This window comes from Enoplosus armatus, chromosome 6 (genome assembly GCF_043641665.1).
Source record: "Enoplosus armatus isolate fEnoArm2 chromosome 6, fEnoArm2.hap1, whole genome shotgun sequence".
NCBI classification, from domain to species: domain Eukaryota; kingdom Metazoa; phylum Chordata; class Actinopteri; order Centrarchiformes; family Enoplosidae; genus Enoplosus; species Enoplosus armatus.
The window spans coordinates 23,361,792-23,384,756 of record NC_092185.1 but is presented as its reverse complement, the minus strand read 5'-3'; the positions used below and the strand labels follow the sequence as shown (position 1 = coordinate 23,384,756).

At 41.6% G+C, this 22,965-nt stretch overlaps 1 protein-coding gene across 1 annotated transcript in view; it reads right to left on the bottom strand.

Moving 5' to 3' along the window:
• Nucleotides 1-5,109: 5,109 nt before the first annotated feature.
• Nucleotides 5,110-22,965, bottom strand: part of kiaa1549la (KIAA1549-like a) — a 90,463-nt gene continuing 72,607 nt past the window's right edge. Inside the window, exons 14-23 of the mRNA XM_070907826.1 lie at nucleotides 20,566-20,711; nucleotides 14,363-14,487; nucleotides 13,353-13,573; nucleotides 11,901-12,033; nucleotides 9,897-10,138; nucleotides 9,513-9,681; nucleotides 7,989-8,086; nucleotides 5,492-5,637; nucleotides 5,251-5,405; nucleotides 5,110-5,139 (exon numbers count right to left, since the gene is read on the bottom strand). Of these exons, the coding sequence (XP_070763927.1) occupies nucleotides 5,110-5,139; nucleotides 5,251-5,405; nucleotides 5,492-5,637; nucleotides 7,989-8,086; nucleotides 9,513-9,681; nucleotides 9,897-10,138; nucleotides 11,901-12,033; nucleotides 13,353-13,573; nucleotides 14,363-14,487; nucleotides 20,566-20,711 (1,465 nt within the window). The remainder of the gene's footprint in view (nucleotides 5,140-5,250; nucleotides 5,406-5,491; nucleotides 5,638-7,988; nucleotides 8,087-9,512; nucleotides 9,682-9,896; nucleotides 10,139-11,900; nucleotides 12,034-13,352; nucleotides 13,574-14,362; nucleotides 14,488-20,565; nucleotides 20,712-22,965) is intronic.

The following is a 22,965-nucleotide window of genomic DNA, read 5'->3' as shown; positions in this document are numbered from 1 at the left end:
GATCACTTGGTGGAGAATACTGACTGAAGGAGAGCTGAAGTACTGTATGCGTCTGCCTCCCTCTAGTGGTCTTAAGACAAGGGTCTACTACAGTATATACTGTACATGTACATGCGCAGCAGTTCACTGTGGACAAGCCGATATCTGTTGTAGCACAGATTCATTGTCAAACAGACCAAACGAAACACAACCCCCCCCCCCCCCAAAAAAAAGGAGAGCCGAGAATTGTAATTTGTCTTTATTGTTTAAATTCACCAAAAAGTTTTCTGCATAACTACATCCAACAGCATTCATTGTTGTCGTCACTGTGACCTCATCAACGCTCGAGTGACGGAAGTGTGACATCATCAGTGCCACCGTGACGTCGCGGCGTCACGACATGGCTCAAACGGCAGAAAAAAAGAACCCCACTGACAGTCAGTCCATCCCGGAGTCCGTCGTCAAATAAAAAGCTATCTCGCCGCTACCCGTGTAAAGCACAAACATTGCACATCGACTCATAGCATAGCATCAAGTCTCCTTCTCCAAATCACTGCCTATGAACCGAACCCACCCACCCCTCTCTTTGACGTGGAGTCAAATAAAACAATAAACATGAGTGGGAGTGTCTTCTTTTCAACAGTGCACGGGTTTATGTAACATATGATGATGGTCTCCAGTGATGATGGCGATGGTTTAAAACAGCGATAGCACCGCGCCGGTGCCGTCGTCTCATACCTTTGCTTTCTTTTTCCCTAAATATCCACATCTAATATTTATCATGTGCAGGCCTGGATTCAGAAGGGGGAGGGATTTTAAACAAACGCCTCAGCTGAAAAAGACGCCTTCTTATCTGTGCTACTCTCGTGTAAGTAAGTGTCTAAACGTGGCGTCCAAGCTGGCGTATATATGTTTTTGGCCTAAACCAGTCAAATCTCTCAAAAAGATCAGAATCTGGCTTTAAAACTTCACTATTTGTCATTTGTGTCTTATTGCACGACGTCAGCTCCTCCCTCAGGTCATTTAAACCCTCCGGTTCCCTAAAATAATACTGTGCACATGTCCTGTGTGTGGGCAATGGCAGCTACAGTCCCACAAAAAAACAGTATATCATCATTTAGCTGAAAAAGGATATTTAAAACTCCTTTACTTTGATGATGCATTTACAGTTTCAGGCTTAGTTAAAAGGATTTATATAATCTGAAAGTTGAATGCTATACAACAGCATTTTTTTTTTCTTTTTTGCATTGATTCTGCTCTTTTCTGCCGAGCTCTTTATGAAAGTGCTTATTTCATGTTAAACTCTACTTACGACCCTATCTTTCCATCTCTATCTATACTATCTCTCTGTTCATTTGGTATCATTTGCCACTTTTAACAGACCACTGTATATCTTAGCTGTTTTACGTCCACTTGGTGAAGTTAATATATGGCTATAATCTCCTTTAGTACCATCTAAATGATGAGGAGCCTTACATACAGTGTGCTCACAGATTCCCCGCTCTCCTCAGAAAAAATGAGGGTAAATATAATTTAGACCGTGACATTCTCTGTACTAAAAAATTGCATTATTTTGACTATTATGGCTATATCAGCTTTGTTCCAACATACAGAATACTGTAAATGCACGGTAAGATCTGCTCGACAAGCGCCTTTTTACTGCATGTCACTCTAAACACTCCATCGGTTTCTTTTGTAATAAATGATCTGTTATAGTTTCTGTTCCGTGTTAGTGATACTATGAAAAAAAAAGAGATGACCCAGGTGATACTGAAATGTGTGCATCCTTCAGAGATTCAAGGACTTTCAGACCGTCCTTCATCATGAACGCAGTGAAACTAAAACAAAATGTCAAGCGAAGCATCCCTCCCACAGAACTTGCATAAATCTCTTCATTAAATCATCTGCTATATACATAATACATTTAATCGTTACATATACGGCTCGTCCGAGCCTGGCAAGTCTCTTGAACAGTACTACACCATAGTCCAGTGACCAAATATTCATCCCTCTTCATCAAGACCAAAATAACCAAAAGTCAAGTTTCCTTATACAGTAGAATACAGTAGACACCTTTCAAGTAAAAGAACTGTTTTTTTTCTCCTAAGAATACTGGTGTGTTCACATAATTGTAACAGACCTGAGTCAAACCAGAATTGAAATCGCTTCAAATCCAAAGTCATCATATGGTAAATGGCCTTTTGTGAGGAGTCAAACAAACCCCGCAGCGGCTGCAAAGCTACAAAACACAACTGAGTAGGATTTCAATCAGTGTATTCGACCCAGGGCTGCCTCGTGGTTAGCAGACAAAAACTTCATAATCAGATGATCGACAGAACAAAGAGACAAATTCTTGTTTTCATTGCTGAATCTGATGAAGGAAAAAAAGTAATCGAAGTAATTCTTTTTAAAAGTACAGGAATGCCATCATAACCACAGACAACTAAGCCGCCGATTTCTCTGTTTTGAAGAATGTAATATATATATTTTTTTTGCCTTGAAATAAGGTGAGTGAACGGGAAACACTCACTGCGTCTTTTTTGTACAGTAATCCATTGATAATAATAATCAATGCACAAAAGTAAAAGACAAAAGCACACAAATATCCAAAAACTGAAATTGAGACAGCTCAAGACAAGAGATTTTTTTTTTCCTTTTTCCTTAAGATATTTTTTTTTCACTTATGTTTAAAATACACATATTAACCAGCTGTAGAAGGTTTACATAGGAATTTGGATTCATCAAAAAAAGCACAGTTTTAAGTCAGTCCAGCTTTCCTGGCTTTATGGTGGACCTTAGGGGCAAGTCCAGGATGATCCAGTCCAGTCCAGTTCAGAGGAGGAGTAGCCGGCTGGCCATGGCTGGGGCACTACTGTACTGATAACACAGCGCTGTGTGCCATCATGTGCTGGGCTGATGGCAGTTACTGTACGACGATTGCTGGGGCAGAGAACTAGTACTAGAAGGTCGCCCTTGTCACCCTGCATGTGACCCTGTACTGTACTCACCCCGTTCATCCATACTTCACACGTGTGTTGTTACGCAGGGAAGCACAGTACAGCTTCATGCAGCTCAGCTCGGTTCAGTTCAGCAGTGTGAGGGGCCTCTAGCTGTACAGCGGTGGTCACCACAGAAGAGGCAGTCTACATAGAGATAGTGACGAGGGGCCCAGAGGGGGCCAGTGAGGGCCAGTGAGGCCGGGGGCTCAGGGAGCAGAGAGAAATCAGAAAGAGAGAGAATTATGGCTGAGCTTTTGCATTGGTAAAGAGATTGAAGCAGAGCTTTGACCAGGTGAAGGGGATTATGGGGCAGAGGAGTTCTGGAGGGTGAGAAACGCTTTGAGGTGCAGATGAAGCGGGCTGAGAGAGGATCGACGAAGGCCAGGCCAGCAGAGAGAGGGGGAGCTGGGGATAAAGTGGGGACAGAGGGGGGTTCCACTGGTGATGAATGAATCAGACAGGAGGAAGGCCGGGCCGAAGTGGAGGAGGGGTGATAAAGCTCCAGAGAGTTTTCAGTGAGAGGGAGGAGAAGTCCTCTGCCCATCCAAAGAGACACCTGGAGAAAAACACAGTGACCACATGTGACTGAGCCGCCATCACATCACATCACATTACAGATTTAGGTTGAATTTTAACTCAGCAGCTGCTATTTGTGACTATTTGTGTGTCCTTTCAGTATAAAGGTCTGGACACACCAGGATTTAAACGGCAAAATTCATGTAGAGTTCAACTTAGGTGAACACGCAAATCTGTGCTGTTTACAACAGCAAGCCGCCTTGGCGGTACTGATCTTTGAAGGGACGGACAGCCAGAGAGTCCAAAATAGAGGAAGCTATCACAGCTGATTAGCTGTGTTGCACCATCCACTTTTATTTAACCTCCTCTGTTGTTGAGTATAAACTCAAGAACCTCATCTGGTTTGCAGAACACGTCTTTGTGAACTAGGTTAGCAAGCTTGTTAGCTCGGAGAGCTTTACTGTCCCCCTTCAATCACTTCTTATTGCACAAAACGGAGTGCAATAGTGCACAAATGCTGGGAGGGAGTAAATAGCACAGTAGAAATAAAATAGAGAGATATTCTGACTGACTAGCGCTAGCCCAGCCAGGCCTGCTAGTGGGCTAACAGTTAGCTTATACTTTTCTACCCTGTACAGGATTCAAAATGCAGCAGTGCCGCAGGTACAGCATTGCCTTCCTCTGAGCACCACAGCAGACATCTGATGCTGTCAGCCTTTCACCTGAAGGCTGGTCTGCCATCTAAACTTTTCACTGTCTGGATGGAATAACTTGCCAAAGGCTTTTAGACAAAAGGAAAACAAAAATCAATAAAACAAACATTTAAACAAAAAGAAGTTTACAGGTTGATTTTAAGTGATATGTGTACATGGGTTTCGATTGTTAAAAGGTGCCCTGTGGACTTCTCTTGTTACTCAATGCAGAGACCATTTCCTTCCTCATAAATCATTTGCGCTAATAGTTTTTTCTTTTATTTGAAATCTGCATTGTTTGCAACTTTGTTTGCTTGCTAGCAGTCTTCTTCTTCTTCGTTTCTTGTGCGTGCATATGAGAACAAATAAAATAGGGACCTTTACAAAATCTTATCTTATTATAGTAGGGGCAATGTAGGTTGTATTCCTATATAAATATGTATATATATATATATGCATATATATATATATATATATATATATATGTGTTTGTGTTTTCTCACAAAAGTTGCATTCGACCCGGTGACAGATTCCACAGTAGAAAGAAAGAGTCAGTGAGAGGACACTAAAAAAGTCAGATAAGTCATTTACATTGTAATGTGCTTTAAGGGAAGTGTACGTTTGTCATTTTCTGTGTATGGAGAAGATTTCCCACCAAAAACCCAGCCTACACACTAAAGCCCTCTTCATTGTTGCACCCTGACCATAATCTAACATCTTTGAAATATCATCCAAATGGTCAGATTTTTCACCAAAAGTACCCAGCATCCGCTGTCTTAGGGTATAAATGTAAATACCATTCCAACTTGTAATGTCAAAATTCTCCACCCACTAAAATAACATGCTAACATAACAGCAGAGCTGAGATGATATGACCCACCAAGCTATCGGCTGTTTCCGCTCAGTGTCACAGGCCGACGACTTCAGCAGATGGTTTCAAGGTGACGTGAGTTCTGCGGGGAGAAGAGAAGAACTGCTTCACACACTGAGCAAACGCTGTTACAGAAAGTGCTTGCAGCTTGTCACGTATAAACTACGTTATACAGGAGCTGTGTGTGTCTCACCGGTGTGTCGTTCCACTGCCGCGGCAGGTCCTCTGGCTCGGGCGGGTACGACATCCAGGACGGGCTACGGTACGAGGACGGCGGTGACATGACAAAGTAGTCTGAGTAACCCGGGCGGTTGGCTGATATAGCGTAGACTGCTGTTATTGGGTTTCCTGTGAGATGTAAACATGCGTTTAGCCAATGACAGTTTATCATTTATCAAAGCTAGTGCACTTCAACGCCCCCCACTCTGTCATACCTGAGTAGGTGGTGATGGACTGGTCGACAGTGACAGCAGGGAAGGGGGTCCGGGACAGCGGCAGGTACGGGGCTCCGTTGTGCTGCTGGGCCTGCAGGTCTGAGGCCTCCGACACACGAGGCTTCAGACTAACATCAGGGGTGGAACTGTCAGCGGAGAGGAGGGACAGATGTTACCCTGATGCACACACAAGTATTACTACAAGCCAGCATGCTTTTTACAGCAGTTGTTGAATACAGCAGCACAAAACTAAAGCTCCACCTGGAAGAGAGCAGGTCAGCTGGGATGGGGAAGGTGCAAATGTGTTACATTACAATTTTAAGAGAAGAGGATGTCATTGTTAATTCCCAGGTTTCCATTGCAATGAGGCGGATGAATCGAGAAAATAAATCAACTAGAAAAAGGTTGTACATGTAAAAAAGGTGAATAGTTTGCGTGTATAAGAGGTGCAGTTTAGGTTGAAGCGCTTAAAGCAGCTGAGGGCCAGCTGAGGTTGGTATGCTTGGTATGTAAGCAGTGACAGCAGTTGAACTGCCATCTGAAGAGTCAAAATTAGGTCAGTTATTGTGTTTACACTCAAAACAAGCACACTATCAGCTGACTGATGACCAGATCTGGTTTGGTCATCCAGTAAACAAGTATGTTTGTTTTTTAATTGCATATTCCAATAGACACACCAAGTATGGACTAATTATTTTCAAAACATTTTAGCAAACGTCTGTAACAGACTCCGCTTCACAGCATACTAATTAGTACTACTATTAAAGAAATACAATACTACAGTATTACATGACATGTTTTTCCACAGGAAGAGAAAGAAGAGACACGTGTAAATTATGTCTTTGTCATATGGTAATACATTTGTTTATTTGGAAGTTTGTATGAAATTATGTGTTTTAGCGTTTTAAGCGTAAATATATAATCAACCGCTGCACTCAAGGCAAAACACATATATAACGGGTTGATGCCAAAACATTAACAAACAAACTAACAGATATTTGGCACTTCACCATACTTTATTGTTATTATAGAGCAGAGCCGCAACTAACTAATATCAGGGAATTGAGGGACTTTTAGGAACCTAAGTTTACATTCTATAATTACTAGAAAAATCACACTTGTTATTTTATATGCTGATTGCAGTAGATTTAGACTCCCCACATTTGGGATTCAGCATTTCCCCACCAGCAGGATTGTTTTCCTGGCAATAAGGAGAAGGCATTGCATTTGCAACTAGACCTTGTTGTTGGGGGAAAAAAAATACAGAAAATATGTCTGAATAGTTGACCCTATAAATACAATATAAAAACATTTTTGAGACCATCTGAAAAACCCCATGTATGTCCGTCTTCCTGAGATTCGTTACTGCTCTCTGTATAGACCACAAGTGTCAACTGTGACGGGTTTTTGTCATGATCCTTTCCCACCTCCTCTACAATGCAGTACGCTCCTCTGCACTCCCCTGTACATGTTACACTACAGTAGGAGACTGGAGGACAGATGATGTCATTGCCAGGGCTCAGGTCCATAAAGCACTGTGCACATTAATGCCTCGCAGTGCATACTAAAGAGGAATTCAAATGCTGCTCTCTTCCTCCCTGAGGGCACAGGGGAACTGATGTATGACGAGCTGACTGATTAACTGCTAAAACATTTCCGTTTCTTGTTTTAGAGAAAGAATTATGGTCACACACCCATAGTTCTGATTCAACATCAAATTAGTAGTGATTAGAGAACTGTAAAACCTACAGAGCTGTCTCCGTCATACACAATACAGACATTCAACATCCTGTATTATCCTGTATATATCATACACATGATCTCCTAAATACCTTTATAATATTTATGCATTTTCCTGCAGAGCATAGAGTTTGTTTCGGTCAGTCTGCAGTACATCGCAGCTGGAACATGTTTACTTGTAACTTGTTTTCTCAGTTTGTCCACTAGATGGCGAACATGCCCCTCCACACAATCTACAGCTACTGAGCAGTCAATCACTCTCTGCAGTGCTAAAGTGCCCAGCAACATGGTGCACACAGCAACAGCATTTAAATGAAGAGGCTGCTCAGTTCAAATGATGCCGACTAACATATGGGCCTGAGAAAAAGAAGTGAGAGGCACATATAGAGAGTGGAGGTGGGGGGGCAGTCAGTTCAAATGATGCTGATTAATATTCTGTCGCTTCTTTTCACTCTCTTGTGCGTAGAATTCATATATTTATCTGATATAGTGATTAGCACCAGCGCCGCATTTTGATTGGCTAGGAAGTCATGTAGGAATTCTTTTAGATGCAATATGTGAACATTTCCTTTAAGGTTGATCTCTGAATGTATCTATGGGCTCAACACAGTCGATGTTTTGCTACCTGAGTTAGAACCTGAGGGTACAGAATGTACCTGGTTTTTATTATTTGTATTGATTTAGATTTATGTTTTTTAATTTATCTTCTCATTCAAGGGTCAGCTGTCGTCTATATTTGTTTGAGTGTGTGTGGTACCGTCGTAGCGAGGTCCCAGGTGGTGGTCCTGGCCTTGAAGGGATCAGCGGCGGGGGAGACCCGATGCCCATATCAGGAAGCTGGGTGAACCGGAAACCCTGCAGGAGCGAGCCACGCATTTAATCAAGAAACATATTTAAATAGCATCTGGGCTCTACAGTATGAGTACAAAACATACAATACAACCTTAAGCCAAAGTCAGAATACAAGTTGATGGAACAACAAACCAATCTCGACAAATAAAGAGGGCTAGAAAATCAGATGGGTGTATGATCATAGCTGTGTAAGGCAATTTTATTTGTTGGTGGGTGTTCCAGTCCTCAGTCTGTTTAATCTCTGTAAAGCTTCTCCCTTGCTGATCAGCTGTTGGCACTGACAGCACCAACAGCAGCTTTTCTGAATGTCCAACATCGCTGTGCAAGTCTGTGTGCAAACATTTTAAAAAATCTAATGAATATAAAAACTAAAGGACGACCCATCCACTGGTAACAATTCACTATGTGCAGATGTGTATATCAAACCTGAATATGCATGGGAACCTAAATATGTATGACCTTGACAGGCTCAAAGAACCTTTCTTTAATTTACACAACTCATTTCCTACTTGCTCTGCATGGTTTTTACTAGCATAGCTTTATGCTTTGGTCATTGAGTGACCTTGTGGCATAAAACGCTGGAATGCTGATTTTCAGAGGTGTAACGTAAGTTAGTACATTAACTCAAGTACTTGTACTTTATTCTCACAGTATACTCATTCTGTGTACTACTACTCCACTACTTTCAAAAGAGAAATATTGTCCTTTTTATTTCATAGTTGCTTTACAGATAATGACTTCACACAAAACTCAAAGAAATATAATAAATAGCTACAGATTAAACTAACCGACAGTAGTAGTTCCTGACATGGACCTGCTAAATAATGACTTAATAATATAAAATTCTGAACTCAAAATTAGCATTTTTTGATATTTTGACACTAAAGCTGTTATAATTATCTTTTTAATATAAACAGTGGCATACATGCATAATGTAAAAGGTGTCCCCTCTTATTATCCAGTTCTGCAGTTCCCCTCAGCTCTACGGAGTGTTTTAGTGCCTTTCAGCTCATCTTTTTGGTTTTTCAACCCACACATTACCTGCACAGCAACAAACAGCAGACAAAGTTAGCCACTAGCTGGTGAACATAGTGGAGAATGCTAATGCTACTACTGTTTCAACTGGATTTGTTAGTGGGTAACTGTAAGCTAACACTTTAGCCACATAGACTGTATGCTCTGTATGTGTTTTATTGGAACTACTTTCTACTGAAGAAATGGTATGTAGTTAAAACAGCTTGTTGGAATTCCATTCACCTCCATTGTATTGGGGTGGAAACAGAAATCTGAGAAACAGGTATCTCAAAACCTGGACTAATAAAACCTAAACTATCTGCATGGCTTGATACCACCATAGGCAAGTCAGAAAATCAGTTTTTTTGTAATTTGGATGAATCAGCCCTTCACAACACTTTCTGCTAGTGCTTACCGGTTTAGGCAGGCTACACTGGTGCATGTCCTCGTAGCCTGTGCTCCTCTGCCGGCCTCCACAGGGATGGTTCATGGTCCCCGGGGCGCTGGTCACCCCGTCACTGTAGTGGCTGGTGTGGGATGGGTTGTAGGCTCTGTGGGCGTGGTGGTGGTGATGGTGGTGGCTGCTGATGAGAAAGGGGAATTTTAACAAGAAAAGAAAAAGTTGAGTCGACAGATACACACCTACTCTCTTTAGTTTTCCTGTTTTTCTCCAGAGTACATCTTCATAAAAACAGCTTGGAGTGGGATGTACGGTCTTACACACTGGGATTTCAAATCTCTGTAAATCATGCAGATGTGGTAAGAAATAACACATAAATAATAAAAAATATAAATTTACTTGGTTGGAGGAGAAGGGGGGTCGTGGTCCGGAGGTGCCAGGCTGAAGGCATTGCCTAGCAACATATGCATCTGCGTGCGGACCTCGTCAATGGATGGCTGAGAGCTGAGTGTGGAGGAGTCGGAGCCACGGTGAGCTTTCACCCCCAAGCTGCCGTTCCCGGTGCCAGTAGATCCACCTCCGTAACCCAGAGAGCTCATCAGACGGTCCACGTTGGTCTCCTCAAATGGTTCGGGTTCGCCCTAGGGAGCACGCAGGTCAAGTCAGCAGGACAGGGGTGCGTATTCATTCACTCGTCCATGATTAAGTGAGAACATGAACATCAAAATCAGTGTTCCTGACATATCAAGTAACCATCTCTGCCCACCCACTGCATGAGCTTCTGGTTTCCTAAGAAACAAATATACATAAATAAATACACATGAATCATAAAGGATTTTGGTGGTGTTGTCAGTTCATGGAGAAGCTTTAATTCCACAGTATCAATTATATAGAAGTGGATACTGCTACAAGACAGACGTGAAGATCAGTGTTTAGGCTTGATGCTTTCTTCTCTTTTTCAGTTGGTTTGGTCAAGCTTGCATTAATACTACTACAGCTACTAGTGTGGCAGAAGCTGGAGGTTTTGACCATTTATCTGAAATTTGATGTACATTTTAACTTGTGTGTCTTTGACGACCCTGAAAAGCACTCTATGAACAAACTATTATTATGAATCTATTTAAACTTCTCTGCGTGCTTCCACGCACCATTTGCTTAGAAATCACAGCTCTATAAGAAACATGGAGGATGTTATAAAGCACATAAGTCGGGGGTAAAATAGCTGAAATTAATGTCACAATATTAATGCTTTTAATTAATATTACTTTCCAAAAATGTATAGATATTACATGATATGGCACATTTATGCAAACTCACCTATTAAACAATAATGTTCAATGCAATTAATATTAATTTAATTGATTTTGTTAGTTTTTAATTAAAATCTGCATGAATTAATTTATTTGACAACAAAATTGATCAGCAGCACACACACACAAACATGAAGAAGCTATAGTATCCTGTTGTATGTTGCATATGGCAAACCTGCTGTATGAATACACACAAGCATACATGCTCCTGCACCAACACACTGTGTTCTCCGTGTTCCATTTCAAACAGTTTGGTACATCCAAGGCTATTAACCGCTATCGAGCCTCCATCTGAATCCATGAATAGCCTCTAATCATATTCAGAGTCATTGACATTCAGCTAGGTAGCACGGCCGCTGCTGCAGCAGAGAAGCAGCATACAGAGATTTCCCTCACACTCACTCTATCTGTCCCCATTTTATCTCCTCCTCTCACGGTCTTTCTTCCCTTCTCCATCTGCTGCTCTCGTTAAAATGAAGGAATCATTGGCGCTCTAATCTATTTCCTCCCTTTCTGTCGTACTTCCTCTGTCTTCATCTCTCTGTTTGTTGCGGGTTTATAAAAGTTCATCAAAAGGTGATTAGTTAATCCTCTAGGTACGAGCTCGGAGCATCAGAGTGAGTGTAAAGGAGGGAGAGGGAAGGATTAAAGTTAGAAATTCTCTCAGAAGATTATTTCATTAGTCTGACAAAGTGGCAGAGCTTTACTTTGCCACAACCATCACGTGACCTGTTTGCAAGAAGAAGGATCCGTTCACGGTTTCATCATCTCTCAGTATGACTCACCTGATCAGAGGCTGCTGTATTAGAGTTACAGGATCCAACTGCACATATCTTCAAAGCTTTGCTTGGTCTCTGTCGCTGTATTTTTCTGAATATGTCCAACAGTAAAATCTCTCACATCCTCTACTTGGTCCTGGTTAAAACTTAAGTGTCATAGAGGTCTCTATTTTTAAGAACTGCTCTTAAAACCAATTTTTATTCGCCGTCCTTTTCCTGAATCTCACATGTTCCTCTGCGCACTACTGCACTCATTTCTGGCTCAGTGTAAAATACAACAAAGAGGAAGGCCCATGACTTGTCCGGTTACTCACATCGTAGCCGTTGTTTCGGATGCCCCTCCTGGATCTTTCCCTCAGCACCAGCAGGTCCATCTCCGTCTCTACGGGGCTCGGGCTGCTCAGAGACTGCCGGCTCCAATAGGTGGGCTCCCGTGGGTGGGAGTACCTGATGGACAGGTGTGAGGAAACAACGCTCAAGGAAAAGTACAGCTCAGGGCCGTGCAGTAGCTACATCTGTGGACACTCGTATCCTCTGAATTTTGGGGGAGAATTTTGGGATTTTAGAGAGTGAGGAGAGTTTATATGTAACACACATGCTTTAGTTACACATGGTGGGATTCAGTTAACTGAATCTATAATATCTGAAGAAAATTGGGAGTAGATGGACTGAGGGCCAGTTGACTGATGTTTTCCATTTTACAATTAAAGTGAGAGTCCATGGTTTTGAATTAAAGCCAAGCTTGGTGAAATTTAGAGGTGGAGGTCCAACAATGAGGTCACAATTAGAATTTTAGGAAAGTTTACATCTAAAAATGTGAAGTCAGTGAAACGCTGGTGCATTTGTTTTGGTGTTGCCCATATACAAAACTATTGTGGAATAAACTCTCATTATGTATTGCTGATCATATTTACCCTCAATTCACTTTGGAAACCAGTCTTATTTGGATTTGTTAGGTTTTCTTGCTCTCCTCATCTACAGTATAACTGGACCAAAGAAGCTGTTAAAACATGCTGTATAACACCTTTTGTTTTCTTTTATGTTCCTGACCCCCACTTGATTGTTGATTACTAACCACCAAACCACTACGTACTGTGACATCCATGAATTTCCTGCTGCTTAACTTTAAGTTTCAGTCGGCAAACAAGTGCTTTATGAACTGTGCAAAGGTTAAATGAGTTAAATTAGCAAAACAGACACTTATCTGTATGAACTGTAAAATATTCATGTGCTGGCCAGAAATCACCCCTCACTACTCACTCGCTCCTTATGTGTTGCTTAGCAACTATGTTCCACAACTACACATCTACAGTAGACCTATAATTCTTGGGTGGAAAAATACCATTATTTAGATTACTGATAAAAAAAAACACATACTCATATAGCCATTTCATACAAGTAAGATTAATTCTGCCTAACAGTGACAGTCAGTTGTTTACTGCTTAAATAATGATGAAAGGATATGGAAAATAGAATAATTTCATTTGCTTCAATAATGAAATAGGATTCTGCTTTGATAGTGAAATCCCCTAATTTTGGGATTGTCAAACATTTTTTACGTGTCATAACATTTGGTGAAAGCCGCCAACAGTTGAATATATTTTGATTAGTTTAACTGTCTTGCAGCACAGTTAAGGCCAATAAAGCCTGTGATTAAAGGGACATTCTTTTCATTTTCAATGATGACTTGCATTTAATTTTACTCAGATTAAATGATTCCTCATTTTTCTGGTATTTCCGGAACCCCTACGAAGTATTCTCCATACCTTTTATGGCATCCAGCGAAGGAGGCCCTCTTCTCCTCAGCGGTCATTGGCTCCTTGACCCCGTTGTCATGCCGACTATGCCTGGTGTCGCGGTGGCTGTAGCCATGGCTGCCGGTTTCGGACAGAGAGAACTCTCCGTAGCCCTTCCTCCGGGCCTTCTGGCGCAGTTTGTTCCTGTAGTGCTCGATGTCTGACTTCTGCTTCAACCCACCATGGTTTGCCTGCAAACAATCCACAAATAATCATATTTTCTCCATCCGCTTAGAGACGACCAACTGAGTGTTGTTTCATTTATTTATGATGAACTGTGGAATTCTTAAAAAAAAATTTGTCCTTTACTTTCTAGTGCTAAGACAGATCAATGTGTTTCAACAAACATTCCCTACAGCTCGATAATCAGGGAACGTGTCACGCCCTACACATGATATTTTCGGCTAATGGACACCGATCAATTGGAGATGAGCTGGAAAACCAGAGAGCCCCCGAGGGGATTTTCTGGTATTATGTTAATAGATTGAGAGATAATTTATCATCAGCCCGCGTGTCGCTGTGTTAGCTCTGCAGAGAGGTTGAGGTGGAATGAGGACGAAGGGGAGGAAAAGAGTGAGGGGTGACTGGCTGCGTGGGAGGAAATTCAAGACAACAGGGGTGGGAGATCAGAGGAGGAGTGGAGGCCCAGAGGAGATGTTATGATAATACTACAGTACAGGAAAGGCAGGACAACAGACACCTGAAAGTGAAGAATGTAACATAAAGCATCAACAGTTCCAAGCATAAACACGAAGCAAACAATATGAATATCTGCCACAGTAACGTACAAATTGTACACAGCTACCAAATGCTGCTGTACTGTACGTATCTGTGTGACTCATGATGATGATGTTCTAGTTTCTGCCCTGTACTGTCAACACTGCAGACTCACCTTACAGCAGAGTGCGATTAAGCCTTGAGGGTGTGTGTGTGTGTGTGTGTGTGTGTGTGTGTGTGTGTGTGCGCGCGCGCAGATTCACCTCCCCGTTGAGGACCACAGAGTCTTGGCTGTGGGATGAGGAGGAGGGGTAGGAGTAGGTTGGCTGGGCTGTCATAGGTTTAATGGTGATGAGACGCAGAGAGCCTGAATGGTCTTCATACGGGTCTGGGAAGAAGAGGGAGACAAATAGGTCAGCAAGAGTCAGACGGAGACGGTCCTTCCAGGAAGCTGAGGCGTTGCAGTCATATGAATTACCTCAAATTCGACAAATTCCCACGTAATTCACTGAGCCAGTTTGTTCAGTCCTCGCCAACCACGGCAGTTTCTGACATACTGTAAATTGATTTAATTTGACCTTCCTTGTGTCCAAGAAGCGTTTTGTCCCCAGTGTCTCACCCTCTGTTCGAGTTCGAGTGCATTTAATGTCATGTACTGCACTGCCCCCTTTTAGTCATTCTGCAGTAGGGAAGGGGAGGGAATTTGGGGAAATATGCTCATTAGCTTTCTTCTTGAGAGCTAGATGAGATGATTGATGCCACTCTCACGTCTGCACGGTAAATATGAAGATAGATGATTAGCTTAGCTTGGCATAAAGACTGGTAACAGGAGGAAACAGCTACCTACCTACCAGCACTTCTAAAGCATGTTAACATTTTATATCTTGTTTGTTTAATCCCCCCCAAAAAACAAAGTGTAAGAAGAAACATATATGGGGTTTACATGGGGTTATGTGCAGAGCCAGCTAGCCGTTTACCCTTATTTCCAGTCTTTATCGATAGCTGTTGGCTGGTGATTAGTGTTTGCTTGCTATGTGACTCTGTTTGTAAAATGTGTGTAGATAATATTCAACATATGACAAGCTTGACTCCTAAATATCTCTGAGTGAAACAGGATAGGCAGGCGGGACATAACTTGGGAGGAATTTGAGCACCTGAAGACACACCGACGTACCACGCTGTTGCTAGCTAGCTAAAAAATGAATGTTAGCTGTGTGCCGCTAAAAGTTGAAGATTGATTGATGGGTGGATATCATGATATTATTGGTTGAAATTGGTAGGTTCAAGCTAACGTAAGCACACGTCACATTTCGTTTTACAGAAAGAAAACATGATTGGATTTTGATCTAAGAACACAAAGAATTAGATTTTTTTCGTAATTTTTGGGGGCATTTATTGTTAAATAGGTGCACAATATGACCGGCATGTGATCTAAAATGGTTAACGCATTTAATAACGACTTTAAAGGAAAAGAGTTTAGAGGAAAAACATGGCCCTAATGGGATTGCAGAGAGAGTGTGTATGTGCAGTAGGTGTCCGTGTGAGAGAAATGTATCTGTACCAGGGTCTTCATAAACAATTCTGAAAATCAGCTTTCTTCCTGGTTTCCGTGCTTACACTGGCCTTGCTATGCTTTCATGCACTCCAAAATAACGACATTTGTCTAATATGACTCTAATGCAAGATTTATTTGTTGTCATAGCAACTCCACAAATTGAGATTAGGGCAATACACAATTGTATCCAGGTTCCATGGCTCAGGATTTCAGAAAACCCAGAAAAAACTGTGTGCCGTTTCCTTTTGTTTGCCTCGATGAGAAAACATCAGCAGTGTGGAGTGTCATCTGCTTCTTACAGTATATGAGGCTCTCTGTATTAATGTGTGTATGTTATTGCAGGGAGCAGCAGATGGACGGTGTTGTGTTGCACTGGGTCCACTGTGACTCACTGCCTGACTGACATCATATGGCAGACTGCTTCGTTGTATGGCCACAACAGTCTGCCATTAACTCAGCTACCAAACCCACACTGTCACCGCTCCTCCTGGCTGCAGTTCAGCCTGCTTTATTTGCTGCTGTTCTTGCACCGCCTGTCATGAGTGTGACAGTTGAGGTAAGGACAGGTGGCGTCACGTGCGGCAGAGGCTGGGAACCAGATTGGAAACCACGGCGATGCATGTAAATAACGTGCCCTCTGAACACTAGCGGTCATAAGGCCATTTACACTACTGTCCCAACAGATGCTGAACAGGCCATTTGTTTTAATCAAACGTGTAGAGTGTTTTCCTGAGGTGACGGAGTGGTGTTGGAATCCACTGATCATGCACCTTTATTGGGTTTACCACAAAATACCAATTACCAATTACCATTGCATTACCAGAATAGAATTACTTCCGCAAAAACAGTTTTTCTGTGTTTTCAGGACTGAAGGAGATAAACATTGTGACTCAGTTGACAATCTGCTTGTACTTTGCACTGACTTTTTTATTGTTTTATGTCTGCAATCATCTACTTAATGCTTACAAGTATTGAGATGAATTGTTTTGCCACACTAGTGGCGTGGCTATAGGGATGGCAAAGTCTGTCTGTTTTTGTTTTGTTTAGTAATGATGTACAGGGCATAAAAATACTTAACATGTGCACCTTGCAGAGTACAGAAAGGCCAGTGTCATTAACATTTAGCTGTGTAGAAAAATGCCAAGGATTGATCTGAGGATGAAGATCGATTTGAGGGTCAACCTGATCTCTACCAGGACCTTTGCTGCGTGTCATCCTCCTTTGTTTTCCATAACACATTTTGATTCAACTGAACTGACTTCAGGCTTGTGTACTTCAGCTTAAAGGTGAGTAATGGAGACTAATCTGTCTGATGAAGAGACTCACACACTATAGCAGTGATGTTCTTTAATGCACCATGAGAGCAACCAAACAGTGACCATACTTTTCTTATTAGCTGATTTTCCTGATTGATGACAAGCGACTGTTGCCTGTTATCAGTCTGCTATCATCAATACGCAAACTACATTGATCATGAATGATCTTGCAAATATGGAGATGGGAAAGGGAAATGAAAATAAAAGGCGTCGTCAAACAGTTAAATGTGTTTCCTCCTTACAATATAACCACCACCTTTATCAGCACCAAAGCGCAGCTGTGATTAAAGACATTCACAATGTATCAAAGAAGCTAGCTGAAAGAGATAATATCCTTTACTGCCCTCACACACACACACACACACACACACACACACACACACACACACACACACACACACACACACACACCATTGGTAACATTGGTGAACATCTAGCTCCACTACTAAACTGTAATTTAAAATCTAAATAAAACAAATAATAGATACCACTCTCATGTTGGTGCAGTCATTATGGACCAGGCTAGCCGTTTCCCCCTGCTTCCGCTCTTAATGCTAAGCTAAGCTAACTGGCTCCTGGCTTTACCTCCATAATTAGTATACAGACGTGGTATCAGTCGTCTCATCTGACTCTCGGCAGGAAAGCGAGTAAGCGTATTTCCCACAATGTCAAACTATTCGTTTAACCAGGCAATAAAATGACTGACCGCATCACTACGGCCTTCCCTTCGAATCATACAACAGCTTTCAGAAAAGCTGAAAATGTCAGACAGGACTTTAAAAGCGTATTCATTTTAAATCAAAAGACCAACCTGAGCACCAAACACATGCAGGTGAGAAGAAGCATCTTTGTAGGTGACTGTTGTATTACAGAGATGGTTGTGAATGCATTTCACTCCACCTGCGTGCATTCTTATCATTTGTTTCTTTCCTCTTTTTATCTATACTGGATTTGATTGTCCTTTGTCGTAGAAGCATTCTTGAAATAGAGCTGAAATCGACGTTTGTCATAGACTCCCGAGATGAATGTCTTTGAGTTGCCTCTCTAACAGGAATCTTGTCTTTTATACTGAGTAAATAACTTCCATAAATGCTCTCATGCCCGGTGCATCAGATCGATTCTTCTCATGACAAACTCTCCTTTCTCATGCCTGGGTTTGACTGCTTGCTGCATACATGAGGTCACAGTGTTGAGATAAAAATGTCTGCTCTCTCTCAGCACATTTTTCCCTCCTGACAATCACTTAGTGAAATTCTGCTCTTTGAAGAAATAAGCTGTTAGTACTTTTGATTAACTGTTACAATATTAAACTGCAGCTGCTGAGTCACATTTTACTCCCCTACACCATCATGTCAATCCATGTATGCTTCCAGTTTACCGGATTTACACTTTTATTAATCTTTCATTTTCTTGAACAGAGCTCCAGTTTGCTCCAATCAGCCGTCCCTCTGTTTTTTTCCTCTAATAACAGTACTTCTGTCCATCTCCAGTTCTCTGAACAGCAGTAAGAAAATGAAACAATTACTCATCCTCTCCTCCTCTCCTCCGGGTATTCATTCATTCGCTTGCATAAACACTATAAATCACACAAATTACTGTGAACATTGGTTTGCTGATGCAAAAGAAATTGAAAATCACAGCGTCCTAGAATGTCACTGAACAGACGCGGTGTTGCAGCGTTATCACTGATCAGAGCAATGTTTATGCAACCAATTCTGAGTGTATGCGGAGCGAGCAAAGGATCCGACTGGTAATCTGTTGAACAAGTCATATCAAAGATGCAGTACATTTACTGCCACCACTGATAACAGGTGCTGCGGATAAAAGCATGTGCAGCTTGTAATCCTGTGTCTGAATAGGACTCTTTATCAAAGTATGAATAGGATTGTAAAGCATATTCACTGGACACTGGAGACTGAGCTGTGCAGATGGATAATTCTCCAAGCAACAGCAATTGTTTTTCATCAATCAACTTATTGAACCTGTCTGACCTTTCAAGAAAACCACTACAAATGCATGCTTTGCAGAAACGCATTAAGCAAACATATACATTTATATTTAAAAGCCTGTAACATGTAAGTATGTCAGACTGTAAGCAAAATGTGGAGTTATCCATTTGCTCTAATGGTGCAGCCATAATAAATTGTATCTTTTTAAAACATATATGCTGTAATTATGAACGCAAGTGATGCATATTGAACATGCAGATACAGAAAAATTGGAACACTGAGAACATAAGCATTCAAGTAGCAAATGTGCATATTATGTGCAAATTAGGTTGTAATTGTGAGCTATTAAGAAATTAAACTTAACAGAAAAGCATCAACAAGAAATGCTTCAAAGAGTAACTTAACACCAGGCTGAAAAGCAGTGTTTCACTGCTCTCCCTGGTCTGTTGCATATCTGACTACACCGAGCATCACTGATGGGTGTGGCTGGGTGTAGTTGGAGAACACTCTCCATTCAGTAGTGTGCTCTGTTGCTACTGTGACCACAGCCAACACAAATCACATCACTGCAGCAAAGTTAAACTCCTTGAGGTCAGCAAAGGCAAGATCAGCCGCTGAAGTTACTTTTTAAGTCTTTCCATCAACATCCACAATAGTGGAGGCATTTTCTGCATGTTTAACAGCTTGATAATCACACTGCATTGCCATTTAGTTAAAGCTTCATTTGTTCAGCCTGACACGGTGTTCATGTTAGCTGAGGTTCTTGTTGGGAGGAAGGGGGGTTAGTTTTGTTTCACCCAACCAAATCAGGAGCGAGTGACGTATCCGTACCCCCAGTTATAACTAATGACTTCAGGAGTGGTTAATAAACATGACCTACTATTAATGATTTGCTAACATTCTGTCTTCCTGTGTCTGAGGGAGGCTAAAACCACCTAAAACACACAACCTCCACAAATTTTGCTCTCATCAATAAATGTTTGCAATAAGCATCTGTAAATTAAACATTAATAAAGCTAGTAGTTACAGCTTATAAGCCCTGTTTTTAATAGCTACACAGTGTGTCATCATCTTTTCTCCCAGGAGAAGGATCCCTGTGAGTGTCACAGGTTTAACGATGAGTCATTTTTCTAATGCACAAACCATATGCTGTGGGTTGTATGGATTTGAACAACACCTAACCTGACAGTATGCAGTCACAACTCTTTCCAGCCTTTCCTCTGTGATTCTACAAGTGTGTGTATGAATGTGCGTGTGTGTGAGGAGTAAAAAGACGTGAGAGTATGTGATATGAGTATATGTGTCGTCCGTTACATGATGCATCATCAGGCTGAGTCACTATATGTACAGTATGCTCATTAGCTCAATTATCATAGTATGAGAATGTGAGTGTGTGTGTGTTTATCTATTTATTCTTTTTTTTTTTTTTACCAGTGACTTTGTGGTGGGCACAAACATAAGGAGACAGATTTCTATCCATCAGTGTGTCTGTCTTTCTAAGTATTTCTTCTTCACTTAATCCTCCATCTCTTTCCTCCCTCACTTACTCTTTCCTCTCTCTTTCCCTCTTTCAATCCCCCCTCCATATTTCCTCCCCGCCCCATCTTCCTCCTCCTCCTCCTCCTCCTCCTCCTCCTCCTCCTCACCGTTGGTGCTCCTCTTGTGCAGCTCCTCCTTGCCATTCTTGCTGCTGCTGCCAGTCGCCGTCCTTCGGGCTGAGGAGGTCTTGCTGGTGTTCAGCTTCCCGGAACCATTACTCGACATCGAGCCGTCCTCCTCGCTTGGCAACCGCCTGTAGTATCCATGGCAACAGAGAGAGGCAAGGGAGTAAGGAGAGGGGAGGGCTTGTGAGTCTCAGAGTGTTCACAAACAGGGCATCATCACACAGTGAAAACTGGCAACACACCATCAACTTTTAACACAAGTAAAAAAAAATGATTAGAGCATTAAAGCAGATATTCTGAAGTAACATGTTGAGTATTGGTCTGTATGTGAGTGTGCATATATTTGCGTATGTCCGTTAATAAAAACACCAAAAAATGTGGGATCGCAAACCATCCAACAATAACTGAACCCATTTGCATCCAAAATCCCAGCTCCAGTGTGACTGTATTATCTGTCTTTTTGTTGCCATTTACTGTGAGCAAACGCTGGCATTTTTGTCGGCTCATTTGTTAGCTTGTTAGATACAGCCACACCACAGCCAGCTAAATCTGGAAACACTGTTCAACGCTACATGTTTTCAGGCCATTTTGGTAAAGATCTTCAACCACACTAAAATGCCTAATCAGTGAAAAAAGTGACTGATTATGTGAAAACGGGGCCCCAGATACAGACACGTAAAAGGCCACCCCTGGCCCCACCTCTGGTTGTCAAACTACGGAATGAGCATTAACAGTGATTTGATTGTGGCTCATAAATGCTAACTTTACCTGCTAAAGAGGCAAACCATATAACTCCTGTACTGTTGTATTGTGCTGTACATTGTTGCTCTTTGTCATCATAATAATTTTGGGTTGCAGTTATTTTGTTATCTTTGCATTTTTATTAACAGAATGAATCTCATAAAAACAAACATGCTATATTAAAGCATAGAGCATGTTGGGAAATACAGGCCCAACGTAAAGGACAAGCAGAGCAACAACAGTCCTGATACTGTTGGGCTGGTTGTTCAACAGCCAGGGGCCTTGATGGAAACAGCCCAATATACATGTATTTCACTTACACACACACACACACACACACACACACACACACACACACACACACACACACACACACACACACACTTAGAAGAGTCAATAAAGTCATGCAAAAACATGTATGAAGACATATATAGGGCTTATTCTTGCCTCACACACATCAGGCACGTACAAGACACACTCACACACACTAACAGCCTTGAGGCATGTAAGCCACCGCAGCAGCTACACAACGTGACATGTCCGTCTACAGGTGGTGTGAGATGCACAGATCAGCAAGACCAGACATTACAGAGCCACAGGCTATAATAACACCCTGTCTGTGTGGACACACACACACACACACACACACACACACACACACACACAGACACACAGTGCAGCCTGAACGGCGGTCAGTGGCTGGCCAAGTCACAGTAAAAGTTAAAAGTTGTGTTGGTATTAAGCAAAGAGCCGGGGGCAAGGAGGGTGAAATGTGGTGTGTGGTCCATGTAAATATGTGGGAGAAGGCCAGAGAGAGGAGCAACGTAATCAATAATCACACTGCTGGAAAGTAATATTCAACTCCCTGCCTCTCTTTTTCTTCTTTGCGCCTCACACACAGTGTAGCTCCCCGGTGGATGCAGTGAGCAGAATAAACGCTCTCCCTATGAAACCGTCCTTCCACTCTCCTCCGTGGTTAGCATTCAGTCAGCACCTCTCTCTTTCCTCTTACAATCTGCCGCTGAAATCATTGCTGTTGTTTCTGAGCAGTCTCAGGTTTTCAACAAGCAGAAAGTGCAGATCACCGCACCTTCTGTGCCGAGAGAATGGGATTTTTCAAAATCACATTTTTGTCATGGACCGTGTGACCAAGCTTTTTTGGAAACCTCGTATAGCTTATATTAAGATAAACGTGTCCAAACGTATAGCATTTTGGAACAAAACAAAGTTGGATTATAGGGCATGTAAAATCTTGTACTTTATAACTTATTTTACTATATTTGGGTTATTGCGTGAGGGTGTTTTTTTTTTTTTTAAATGTGTTTGCACATACTGTTATAGCAGATGTGTATTGCAGTACGTGAAGTCAAATTGTGAACCTCTATATGGAATTAATTAAAATTTTGTTCAAGTAGCATCATTTATACATTGCATAGAGATCAATAAATTGACTGATATGAATTTAATGAGTAATATGAATTTTTAGTGGACTGCTATTGGTTGTGTAAGTGTGTGTTTAGCTGTGTATTCATATTTTGTAGCAAAAGGTTGTTCTAAGACATTTTGACATGTCACAGTGAAAAGAACAGGTGTAACAAAAAAAAAAAAACAATAAGTGATGGCTGAATTCCATTAAGCAGC